Source organism: Coffea arabica, chromosome 3c, assembly GCF_036785885.1.
Source record: "Coffea arabica cultivar ET-39 chromosome 3c, Coffea Arabica ET-39 HiFi, whole genome shotgun sequence".
In the NCBI taxonomy this organism is placed as follows: domain Eukaryota; kingdom Viridiplantae; phylum Streptophyta; class Magnoliopsida; order Gentianales; family Rubiaceae; genus Coffea; species Coffea arabica.
Window position 1 is genome coordinate 32,241,494 of NC_092314.1, and position 13,732 is coordinate 32,255,225.

Consider the following 13,732-nt stretch of genomic DNA (forward strand, 5'->3'; position numbering starts at 1 on the left):
AATTTTCGACACGACTTGAAAACACGACACGAACCTAACACGACATTAATGGGTTTGGATTGAAGTTTCGGGAATTCGGGTCAGAATCGAGTTGAATCTGATGAACCCGAAAAGAAAACATGTTGATTTTGGGTCAACCCGTAGTGACCCGATATGACCCATTTACGAATTAAAAATAATTTAATAAACATAAAAATAATTTTATCTAACTAAACTAAGTTATTCTTTTTTTCAAAGGCATTAATTACTTAATCCTAAATAAATTTATTTAATTTGTGTGAAGTTGAAATTATTATATTTGGACAAATAATATATTATATTATTTTTTACTTTTATACTGTTTTAATTTATTTTATATTTTATTTGGGATAAAACACTTTTACGGTGTTTAATTTATTTTAGATTTGGTTTGGAATTATTTATTTAAATTTTTATTACTTGATTATGTAATTAGTTTTGTGAGAAGTTAATTTTATTAGAAATTACAGTGATAAATTAATAAATTCAAATTAAGTTTCGGGTCATTTCGGGTCGACTGGCCAACCCGTCAACCTGAAATTTTCAGGTTCGGGTCAACAGATTTTCTGATGGGGTTGGGTCGCCAACCTAATTTGGACCCGAATTGCCACCCCTAGGATTAAAGAACTGTTAAATGAAAAAGCTCTCGATTTCTCTGATCATATTAGGTTTATGGCTGAGAGTATGGCACAAAAATTTGACAAGTATTGGGGTGAAAGCAATGTCTTGATGTCTTTGGGTGCTATTCTTGATCCGAGGTACAAAATGGTCCTTGTTAATCATACTTTCCCAGTTATTTATGGAGAAGGTGAAGCCCCTAGGTACATTGATGAGATTAGATGCATTCTTTATGACCTCTATAATGAATATGTGGATGCTCACATCTCATCTCATAGTGAGGAACCACAAAGGGAAGCTGGAAAACGAAAACATGCAAAAATTTCAAGTAAATCTACCCAAGGGGCTGCTAAAAAGCTTGGAGTTAATGTTTTAACTGGGAAAGAAAAATTTCAGATGATTGTTAGTGAAATTGACAAGGCTCCCCCTGAAAAATCAGATTTAGATGTCTTTTTGGAAGAGGGCAGGTATGTTTGTGATGCAAATGCAAATCTTGATGTCCTGGGTTGGTGGAAAAGGGAAAGGTGGAGGTTTCCTATATCGTCAAGATTGGCAAGTGATGTACTCGCTATTCCAGTTACAACTGTGGCGTCCAAATATACTTTCAGTGCTGGTGGTAGAATAATCGATGATAGGTGTGCTTCTATATCTGTTGAAACGGTGCAAATGCTACTTTGTGGGAATAATTGGATTCAAAATCTTAATGGGTTAAAAAACATCAAGCGTGTAAATAAAATATATCTTCTACTAGTTTATTTTGGCAGCTTATTTTATCTTGTTAGGAGTTGTAACTTTATTGTTTTAGTTTTGTAGGAACCACTCTGTAACGACCCCACCTCCCCCTAAGGCGTACTAGAGGGTTTGGCGGGCCACCTGCCCAACTCTCGCCGGGACTCAGTCGTTCTTTAATCAAATCCAGAACAAATCACAAGAATAAATAGGGCAGCAATCCAAACTTAAAGTGGAACTTATATACATTGCTATCTCAAAAGGAAGTACAACCATCAAATGTACAAAGGTTCTCACTTCACCATACAACTAGCCCGTGCCAAGCACTAGGGCGAGAACCATTACAAAAGAAACAAAAGACCTAGACTAGGCTAGTCTATGCTCTCATCCTGCTCGCCGTCCCCTGTTAAGGAAAATAAAACTAAAGGGGTGAGCTAAAAACTCAGTGAGGTTCCAAACAGATAATCAAACAATCAAATCAATACATTAAACATGGAGTATCAATAATTCAAGAAACATTTACAATGGAAAGCAATAGTAACATTCATTAAAAGGATACGGCTCACAAGGAGCAATTCGTTCATTCGTTCATCCGTTCTCCTGACATTTTCCCTTATTCCTCCAATCATTTGAAAATGCATTTTTCGTTTATCAATAAACCCTCGTTCGTTCGTTCGTTCGTTCATTCATTCATTCACCCCCGTCCTGGCCGTTGGCCAATCTCCACCAACCTACAGGGTAATACTCGAGTATACCAAACGTTCACCCAAGTCCCTAATCGCCCGACCGAGTCCGCTTCTGGCTCGAGACGACCGGTAACAAGGGGCAATGGACAGTTCAGCCCAAAAGGCTTACATTCATGCGCAAGTAACATTTCAATCATTAAATCCTTGAAAATTGCACAGTTATTTAGGTCGAGTGCGATAAAGTACACACTCGCTTAGAAAGCTCGTTTTGGAAATCATTAAAAGCAATTAACACATTAGCAAATGATAACAACAAGCCATAAAGTCAAATAAGGAACACTCACCTAGATATGCAAAATAACGTGCAAAATATCCTTCCGGATATTACCCTTAATCACCAATGAAACCAAGGTTGAACAAGAGAACATATTACAGTTTATCGAGCAAAACATTTAAGGGAAACAAAGAAACCCGACTAATTAGGAATAAAACGTGTAAAGATGACTTTCAAGTAAGAAGAGGGTTGTTTGAACCCCAGGATGAAAAATCATGTTTTAAAATGGAAAACCGGTCATGGTATTGGCCAAACAAAAGTATACAAGTTCAAATAGAAACCTAGCCCTCGAGCGAAAATTTGGGCAGCATGCCCTTTGTGTTTACCTAATTTTTCAGCTATTTTGGCTTCATTATTTTTTCTCAACCACAACCCAACATCACACATAAGCAATTCAAGTCAAGAGCCGTTCCATAGGCTCACAATATCATAAGAATAAGAATTACAACAATCACAAGTGCAGAAATTCAACTCAGCACAAGACAGATTTGACGTACGAATGCGGAAATAACATATCCGAAGCTACGCTTATCGGATTGAGACGAAACCTATGCCGTTTCGAATCTAAGACACGGAGCTACAACATTCATGAAGGTCACTTAGTCCAGTTCCTAATGTAACTTAGTCAAATTCTCAAATTACTAAACCAGAAACCAATTCGTCGGTTGTTTAAACGCAGAACACTGTAATAGACATATCTCAGAGTACACAAGTCCGAATCAGATGTTCTTAGAGGCATTTGAAAGATAATTCAGAATACTACAACTTTCATGTTTTGGTAAAAAGCTAAATCAGAATGAATCCTAGTCGAAAAACGTGATAAACTGGACTTAACTGATCACACGGACTGCTTGGGAAATACTTAAAATAGTAAGGGTATTTTGGACTTTTCACATCCTACGTTGCTCCGATTGAGCTGAAATTTTGTAGTCACCTATAAAATACCATTCTATACAAATTTCCTTCTTTGACCTAAGGCCAATTCGGCCTCTAACATAGGCATTCAAATTCGGACAGAATGTTGGGAAAAATTTCCAGATTCTGGAATTTCTAGTTTTTAGTGGAACTTTCCTTAATTTCTTGGTCTAATCACTACCAAAGCCTCTCTTATAACCTTAATTTCAACATATATACTTCATACAACAAATTGGGCAGAAATTCATCAAGCCCTAGTTTATCATATAAATTGGAGAAAACTTCCAAAACAAGATAATATCCATGATTCCACCACAAAATCAAGTTGCTAAGCTTAATTTAACAAGATTGAAAGTAAAACTTGGAGAGATAAGCTTTCTTACCTTGACTAGAGTTCACTAAGAGTAGCCCAAGCTTTCTCTTTCAAAAATCACACCACAAGTCACTAACTAATCACTCAAGGACAAGTTTAATCGGTTTGTTTTGTTTGATTTCTCACTTGGTTGTTGGATTGAAGATGAAATGGAATGTTTTCCCCTTGTTGTTTTTCTTCTTGCTCCTCTTGGCCAGCAGCAACAAAATGAAGAAGAAAGTTGCTAAGTTTTGGTGTTTAAATAGATGGTCTTGGTCTTAATTAAGAAGCTCTATGGTGGCGACACTTGTCGCCACCACCACCTTTCTTTTTTTTTCTTTCTTTCCTTGTCATTTTAGCCACTAATTTTCGGTCAACCTTGCTGCCAAGAGAGAAGATATTTTGCTCAAGTTCAATAAATTTATTTGGTGAGAAAAATGGTGGTCAAGTGGTGCGTTCAATCAGTAGTGCGCGGGACCCGCCGGTTCGCGCCGTTTTTCTTAAAAACTCACGTACTAGGGTTTTTACTTCCCATTCACTAACCTTATATCATTGCTACCAATCACATATTATTTCTCACTTAAAAGTCACTTTTAATCCTCAAATTTAATCCTTACTCTGTACCGAAAATTCATCCGGCGAAAAATCGCGAAAACCCTAATTTTGCTCCAAACTTGAAACCGAAGCGTAAAACCCTATTTTCTAGGTTTACTTACACTTATTGTGAAATAATTGGGTAGTGGGCTTTGACAAACAATAATTTTCAAATAAAAGGGTATTTTTGAGAAAAATACAAGAAATTTGCGAGTCCTCACATTCTCTCCCCCTTAAAAAAATTTCGTCCTCGAAATTTTACCTTCAGTTGCCTCAGACGAGTCTGGAACTTGTCGGTTGTCTAAAGCATAAACCTTTGCCGGTCTGCTAGTTCGTTTCCCTCCTTCATTCACTTGTGATTTAGCTCCATCCAGTTGCAGAGTATTGCTTTCACGTGACTGTCTCCTCGGACAGTTGCTAACTTGATGATCGCCACTTCCGCAGATTAAACATTTCCGCCCCCTTCTCCAACAATCGCTTTCGACATGATTTGCCTTTCCACAGTACCCACAGACCACGTGAGAAGCCATCTTTTGGCTTTCTTGAAAATTTTTCCCAAATCTGATTTGGCTTTCTTTTGTAGATCCTTCACCTATCGCCCCTAATGTCCATGGTGGGTGGGACAAAAAGTTCACTTTTTGTACTTTGGAAGGGACTCTCGCTTCACTTAATTCCTCCGCTACACTACTCGATGCACTCATTTTCTGGGTCTGGAAAGTTTTTATCTGTGCCTTTGCAGTCTCGATTCTTTGAACTTTCTCAAGGGCCTCCGTAAACGTATTCACTTGTACTGCCGCTAATGCTTCTTGGAGTTCCAAATTTAATCCCTGTATAAACCGTCTTACTCTTCGCCGCTCTGTGGCCACCAATTCAGAAGCAAACTTGGATAGTTTCGTAAATTTTGTTTCATATTCGGCCACACTTAGCGTTCCCTGGCGTAGTCCAATAAACTCTTCCTCTCTCCTCTCTTGAACTAAAGGAGGGAGGTATTTCTCGTTAAATTCCCTTATGAAATTCGTCCATGTCCATATGGTCTGTTCTCTTTCCCATTTTGCTTTAATAACGTTCCACCACGCTCGGGCCGATCCTTCAAATTGGAACACCGCAAAGTTTACTTGTCTTTGCTCGGTGTAGTTCAAGACGGTGAAAATATTAATCATGGCCTCTAACCATTGCTCGGCTATATCCGGATCAGATCCTCCAAGAAATTTCGGAGGAGTAAACTTTTGAAACCTCTCAAGAGCCTTATCTTCTCTGATTTCAGGGTTCCAGGGTTGATTCACGGCCATTTGACCTTGTTGATCCACCAGTCCTGCCAAGATATCTGTCATTTGTTGCATTACTGTTGCCATTTGGTCTTCCGCTTCAACCCTCGTTCCTTGCTCTTGTGCAGATGTTGTTTCTCTTTCCTCTCTTGGCTTTTGAGCTCGTTCATTCCCACGGCCACGTCCACGTCCACGGCTACGTCTCCCGTCCATATATATGTTTTCCCTCTCTTTTCTTTTTCCCCAAAAGGTAATTTAGTAAATCAACACGATAAGGTTGCTAAAGTAACTATTGAGGGCACCAAATATTCAAATAAACATATACCCACATAACACGCCATACCAAGATGACGGATAAGCAAATACACAAATACATATCAAGTTGGACAGATAACCATGTACATACAGGTATACTAACGTCATGTAATAACAATATACAGGTAAATCAAAAGGAAAAGGTGAAGTCGTCCCAGTATCAGCCCGTCCGGTCTCTCACGTCACTTACTATCCAAACTAGATGTCCCTGATCTCTTGTGCTCATTCTAGTCAGACAAAGCCTGTTCATGTTCCCAAAATGTAAGTCTCAAGTATTTAGCAGCACCTCAACTATAGAGTATTCAGGCACGAGAATCTGAAAAAAGATAATTCACATCTCGAGCTGCAGTCCCAAGAGTAAACTATCTACAATCGGAATTCCTACCTGACATACCTATCTATGGTCCTCAGATACCATTAGAAAGATTTAAGGCCTATAACATTCGCAATTCATAGCTTCACTTAGTCCCTCATACTTATTCACCACTTAGTCCAGGGTCACTCCACGTAGAAACCACGCGAAACAACTATAAATTTTATCCCTCAATCGCTTAACTTTCAAGTCCAATCAAATCCCACAGTCCGGTATCCTAATCTTTAATCTAGGATACACTACAGAGATCTGAAGCCTAAGCTCTGATACCACTTGTAACGACCCCACCTCCCCCTAAGGCGTACCAGAGGGTTCGGCGGGCCGCCTGCCCAACTCTCGCCGGGACTCAGTCGTTCTTTAATCAAATCCAGAACAAATCACAAGAATAAATAGGGCAGCAATCCAAACTTAAAGTGGAACTTATATACATTGCTATCTCAAAAGGAAGTACAACCATCAAATGTACAAAGGTTCTCACTTCACCATACAACTAGCCTGTGCCAAGCACTAGGGCGAGAACCATTACAAAAGAAACAAAAGACCTAGACTAGGCTAGTCTATGCTCTCATCCTGCTCGCCGTCCCCTGTTAAGGAAAACAAAACTAAAGGGATGAGCTAAAAACTCAGTGAGGTTCCAAACAGATAATCAAACAATCAAACAATCAAATCAATACATTAAACATGGAGTATCAATAATTCAAGAAACATTTACAATGGAAAGCAATAGTAACATTCATTAAAAGGATACGGCTCACAAGGAGCAATTCATTCATTCGTTCATCCGTTCTCCTGACATTTCCCCTTATTCCTCCAATCATTTGAAAATGCATTTTTCGTTTATCAATAAACCCTCGTTCGTTCGTTCGTTCGTTCATTCATTCATTCACCCCCGTCCTGGCCGTTGGCCAGTCTCCACCAACCTACAGGGTAATACTCGAGTATACCAAACGTTCACCCAAGTCCCTAATCGCCCGACCGAATCCGCTTCTGGCTCGAGACGACCGGTAACAAGGGGCAATGGCCAGTTCAGCCCAAAAGGCTTACATTCATGCGCAAGTAACATTTCAATCATTAAATTCTTGAAAATTGCACAGTTATTTAGGTCGAGTGCGATAAAGTACACACTCGCTTAGAAAGCTCGTTTTGGAAATCATTAAAAGCAATTAACACATTAGCAAATGATAACAACAAGCCATAAAGTCAAATAAAGAACACTCACCTAGATATGCAAAATAACGTGCAAAATATCCTTCCGGATATTACCCTTAGTCACCAATGAAACCTAAGGTTGAACAAGAGAACATATTACAGTTTATCGAGCAAAACATTTAAGGGAAACAAAGAAACCCGACTAATTAGGAATAAAACGTGTAAAGATGACTTTCAAGTAAGAAGAGGGTTGTTTGAACCCCAGGATGAAAAATCATGTTTTAAAATGGAAAACCGGTCATGGTATTGGCCAAACAAAAGTATACAAGTTCAAATAGAAACCTAGCTCTCGAGCGAAAATTTGGGCAGCATGCCCTTTGTGTTTACCTAATTTTCCAGCTATTTTGGCTTCATTATTTTTTCTCAACCACAACCCAACATCACACATAAGCAATTCAAGTCAAGAGCCGTTCCATAGGCTCACAATATCATAAGAATAAGAATTACAACAATCACAAGTGCAGAAATTCAACTCAGCACAAGACAGATTTGACGTACGAATGCGGAAATAACATATCCGAAGCTACGCTTATCGGATTGAAACGAAACCTATGCCGTTTCGAATCTAAGACATGGAGCTACAACATTCATGAAGGTCACTTAGTCCAGTTCCTAATGTAACTTAGTCAAATTCTCAAATTACTAAACCAGAAATCAATTCGTCGGTTGTTTAAACGCAGAACACTGTAATAGACATATCTCAGAGTACACAAGTCCGAATCAGATGTTCTTAGAGGCATTTGAAAGCTAATTCAGAATACTACAACTTTCATGTTTTGGCAAAAAGCTAAATCAGAATGAATACTAGTCGAAAAATGTGATAAACTGGACTTAACTGATCACGCGGACTGCTTGGGAAATACTTAAAATAGTAAGGATATTTTGGACTTTTCACATCCTACATTGCTCAGATTGAGCTGAAATTTGGTAGTCACCTATAAAATACCATTATCTACAACTTTCCTTTTTTGACCTAAGGCCAATTCGGCCTCTAACATAGGGATTCAAATTCGGACAGAATGTTGGGAAAAATTTCCAGATTCTGGAATTTCTAGTTTTTAGTGGAACTTTCCTTAATTTCTTGGTCTAATCACTACCAAAGCCTCTCTTATAACCTTAATTTCAACATATATACTTCATACAACAAATTGGGCAGAAATTCATCAAGTCCTAGTTCATCATATAAATTGGAGAAAACTTCCAAAACAAGATAATATCCATGATTCCACCACAAAATCAAGTTGCTAAGCTTAATTTAACAAGATTGAAAGTAAAACTTGGAGAGATAAGCTTTCTTACCTTGACTAGAGTTCACTAAGAGTAGCCCAAGCTTTCTCTTTCAAAAATCACACCACAAGTCACTAACTAATCACTCAAGGACAAGTTTAATCGGTTTGTTTTGTTTGATTTCTCACTTGGTTGTTGGATTGAAGATGAAATGGAATGTTTTCCCCTTGTTGTTTTTCTTCTTGCTCCTCTTGGCCAGCAGCAACAAAATGAAGAAGAAAGTTGCTAAGTTTTGGTGTTTAAATAGATGGTCTTGGTCTTAATTAAGAAGCTCTATGGTGGCGACACTTGTCGCCACCACCACCTTTCTTTTTTTTTCTTTCTTTCCTTGTCATTTTAGCCACTAATTTTCGGTCAACCTTGCTGCCAAGAGAGAAGATATTTTGCTCAAGTTCAATAAATTTATTTGGTGAGAAAAATGGTGGTCAAGTGGTGCGTTCAATCAGTAGTGCGCGGGACCCGCCGGTTCGCGCCGTTTTTCTTAAAAACTCACGTACTAGGGTTTTTACTTCCCATTCACTAACCTTATATCATTGCTACCAATCACATATTATTTCTCACTTAAAAGTCACTTTTAATCCTCAAATTTAATCCTTACTCTGTACCGAAAATTCATCCGGCGAAAAATCGCGAAAACCCTAATTTTGCTCCAAACTTGAAACCGAAGCGTAAAACCCTATTTTCTAGGTTTACTTACACTTATTGTGAAATAATTGGGTAGTGGGCTTTGACAAACAATAATTTTCAAATAAAAGGGTATTTTTGAGAAAAATACAAGAAATTTGCGAGTCCTCACACACTCGATATTCTCGAATCATCTACAATTGAAGAAATTGATCTTCCAGACATTTGAAGGCTATTTTCTAGAATATGTGATGCTGTTTCTTATTCTTTGTAAAGCTGGACTTGTGAAATGTACTTTTTCTTGTGATTTCTAAAGGGGTTGCTGTACTTTGTCTTGTGGTTTCTAAAGTTGGACAACTTTTTAGCTATGTAGCAGTGTTTTACATAGTTATTTGGCTGTAGTTTGTGTGTTTATTTGGCTGGACAAAACTTGTTATGATATATTGGCTCTTATGGATGTCGTCTCGTATGGAATTAGGCTGTAGTTTGTGTATTTGTTGACTTTTATTCCTAGAGTTTGGGTTGTATGGATGTTATGGTTTTATATGTTGTCTCGGATGAAATGTGGTTAGAGTTTGTGTATTCTTGAATGAGAATGGCATTGCTTGCCAATCCTAGTAATTTTTTTGATTTTGGATAGCCTAATGCTGGACAAATTTTTGGATGTATTAAATGGAACTATGCTGGAGCAGGACTTCGTAATAACTGATTGTTGGACAAATATTTTGAAATCGAGCCTCAAAATCGAGCCTCGAGCCCCGAACTCGAGCCTCGAGCTCGGATAGATATTTTGAGCTCGAGCTCATCCGAGCCTGGATCGTTTGTGATAAACGAGTCGAGATCGAGCTCGAGTTCGAGTCGCAATTCCATTTTTTGAGTCGAGTTCGAGTGCATATCATGGCTCATCTGCGCTGTCGAGCAAGCTCGAACCTAGCTCGAATTCGTCACGAGTCGAGCTCGGCGTTCAGATACTCGGCTCGATTCGACTCGATTAACAGCACTAGTCACTATAACAAAATTATTAAAATAGAGGGTTAATTATATTTACCTCCCTCGAGGGTTTGGCCAAATTTCAATTTAGACCTTCATGTTCAACCAAACTACAAAAAGCTCCCTGAAATTCAAAACTTCATATCAAAAACGCACTTGCCGTTAGCAAACTAATTTTGATCTCTTAAGTTTGAATGATGTCATCACAAAGTTATGATAGATTCTCCAAAATGCCCATCAAAACTCTTCAAAATCTTCCTTCCCCCTTTCCTAGTTAACACCAATACCATGACTAATAGCAATTGAAGCACAAAAGTTTTTTTTTTTCTTCTGGGCAAAGAAGCACAAAAGCTGCAAATGCTAGTATTAAGCTTCAAAGGTTTAATCTTGTATGGAACTTAAGATAATGAAACCTAACAATTGACCCCACAAAATAACCAAACTCCAACATAGGAATACTTAAATTCAAGCAAAATTCTTCCAAAATTATCCAGCAAAGAACTATCAAAACCCCATAGAAGTAGTAGAAAAATAAGCATCTAGATTGAATATACAAGCACAGAACATCAATTTCAACAAAAAATAGAATGAACCAAAAAAAAATCCATCAACAAATAAAGCTAAATCCGGTTGTGCGAAAATAACAATTAGATTCTTATTTTTCCAATCTCATTGGCTCACTGTTAGAAGATAGTTAAACCAAGCCACTACTAATTAATTTGTTATGCTATGGCCACATGTCATTAGTATATTTGTTAGAAATATTAGTTGTATTCTTTAGAGTTTGGGTCTAATCATATGAGATTTAATCTAACAAATGTAATAGTCAGTAATAGTTCATATGGGATAAGTAAGTTGCATAGGGCTTTATTTAGTTAACCTCAGGGTTTTGTTAAGAATTGTCTCTGTTATTAGTTTCATTTCTTTGCATATTTTGTAAAAGTGGCTGTAGCCTTGTTTCAAGTAATAGAAGAAATTCTTTTGCCTCTATAATCGTTTTATTGAATATTTTCCTATGGGTTTGTATTTGTTATGATTTGGGTCCATCAGAGTACTACTAGAGCTATGATAGATTGAAGTATGGCAAATCTTAATCCCTATATTGTTTTTTTCTATCCTAAAAACTCAAAATGAAGATAAAGTTCAATTTTTGGTAAAAACAAATGATAAGCCATCTAAAGGTATGTAGGTTATATCGACATATTAGAATTCACTTGCTCAGGATACTAGTAAAGCGGATAAGATAAAAAAGTCTAAAATTGTCACAACTTTATTAGGCAATTGTTATGTCAGTTTTTAGAAAAATTGCTATAGCAAATATGGCAAAGAAGCTTGGGATATTTTGGAAAAGACGTACAAAGGAATTGATAGAGTTCAACAAAATAATTTGATGATGTTGAAGCAAAAATTTGAACTGATGACAATCGAGAGTCTGAATTTATTGAGCCATATTTTTCTCATTTGTCATATGTTAAAAATGAGATAGAACTCATCCAATATGAATCTCCTAATAGAATATTTGTTGAGAAAATTCTCAACACCATACCTATGAAGTTTAATCATGTGTAGCTATGATTCAAGAGACAAAAAGATTTGAAAATTTTGAGTATTGAAGATTTATATAGGGGTCATTAATTCTACATAAACAAAGAATTAATAGGAAAATTAGAAGATACTCCGAATAAGGATGTGATAGAGAAAGCATTGTAGATGCAATTGAATTTGAAAGACAATAATAAAGTTAAGGAGCAAGGTCAATCCAATTAGAGAAATCCGAGCTACAACAATAGAGGTGGTAGTAGCTACAACAATAGAGGCAGAGGAGGTGTATCAAATCCTTCGACATAATAGAGGTAACAATTTTAATTTTAGAAATTGTCCTGGTAGAGGCAGATATAGTAAGTTTGGACAAAAGATTCAATGGTATAATTGTGAAAATTTTGCCATAGATAATTTGAATGTAGATCTACAGAGAATATAAAACGGAATTTTCAAACTAATGTTGTTGACAATCAGATTCAAGATAATAATAAAAATTCAAACTTTATTATTAGCTAATAACGCTATGGGTGATAGAATTAAGTAGTACTTGGATACAAGTTATAGAATTCATATGTCTAGCAAGAAAGATTATTTTATGAAGCTTGATTAATCTATCTATGATAAAGTGAAATTTAAAAATAACATTGTTTTACAGGTATTTGGTAAGAAGAAAATCTCTATTAGCTTGAAAAATGGATTTGCTAATTTTATTTCTGAAGTTTTCTATGTTCATGTGCTACATTATAATTTATTGAGCATGGGCCAATTGTTAGAGAAGAAATATGACATTTGTGTTAGGAATACTACTTGCACTATTTTGATAAAAATATTGGAATGATTTCCAGCGTGTTAATGACTCTAAATCACTTATTTTCATTGACTTTGAATATTGAATATTTTTCTTTTTTGAGTATAATGATAGATGATAATAATTGGCTGTGACATATGCAATTTGGTCACTTAAATTTTGACAGTTTGAAATTTTTGGCTAGTAGAAGAATGATTAGTGGGCTGTTTGGTATAAAAAATCCTGACAAATTTGTGATATTTGTGTTTTGAAAAAGCAATACAGGGTTGTTTTTCATATTGGTAAATCCTAGAGGGCCAAAAGAATACTGAAAATTATTCATTTAGATTTGTGCACAGGGGAATTTCCTTCTAATGGTGATTGTAGGTATTTCATTACCTTTATTGATGATTTTAGTCAAAAGGTTTGGAAGCATTTTTTGAAGCAGAAATCTGATGCATGTGAGACTTTTAAAATTTTTAAGACTTTTATTGAGAAGCAAAGTGACTATCAAATTAAAATTTTGAGAACTAATAGCGATCGAGAATATGTAGTGTGTGATGATTTTCTTGAGAAAAATGGTATTCAACATCAGTTGACTACCAAGTATCTTCCACAATAAAATAGCGTGACTAAGAGGAAAAATAGAACAATATGGATATGTTGACATATATTTTGAAACGAAAAAATATGCCAAAATCTTTTTGAGTAGAGATAGTTTTTTGTGCAATTTATTTGTTGAATAGGCGCTCTACCAAACTTATCCTTGAAAAAACTCCAAAAGAAATTTGGAGTGGTAGAAGACCATTTGTTGGCTATTTCAGATTATTTAGGTGCATTACCTATTCTTACATTCCTGATCAGTTGATACCCTCATATTCCTGATCAATTGAGGAAGAAACTTGACGATAAGGGGGAGAAGTGTGTATTTATTAGTTACGGTGACATTTTTTGAATTTACAAATTATACAATTCTGTGACAGAAAATGTGATAATGAGTAGAAACGTGACTTTTTACGGAAGAGGCATTTGAAATTGGTCTATTAAAGATCCCAAAATAGCAGAGATGACTTTGAATTATCAGAAAAAGATGA

General features: G+C 36.4%; 1 protein-coding gene across 1 annotated transcript in view; it reads left to right on the forward strand.

Moving 5' to 3' along the window:
- The window catches only part of LOC140037907 (zinc finger BED domain-containing protein RICESLEEPER 1-like), a 36,306-nt gene that overhangs the window by 688 nt on the left and 21,886 nt on the right, over positions 1-13,732 (forward strand). The window contains exon 2 of the mRNA XM_072083072.1: positions 687-1,271. Coding sequence (XP_071939173.1) covers positions 687-1,271 — 585 coding nt within the window. The remainder of the gene's footprint in view (positions 1-686; positions 1,272-13,732) is intronic.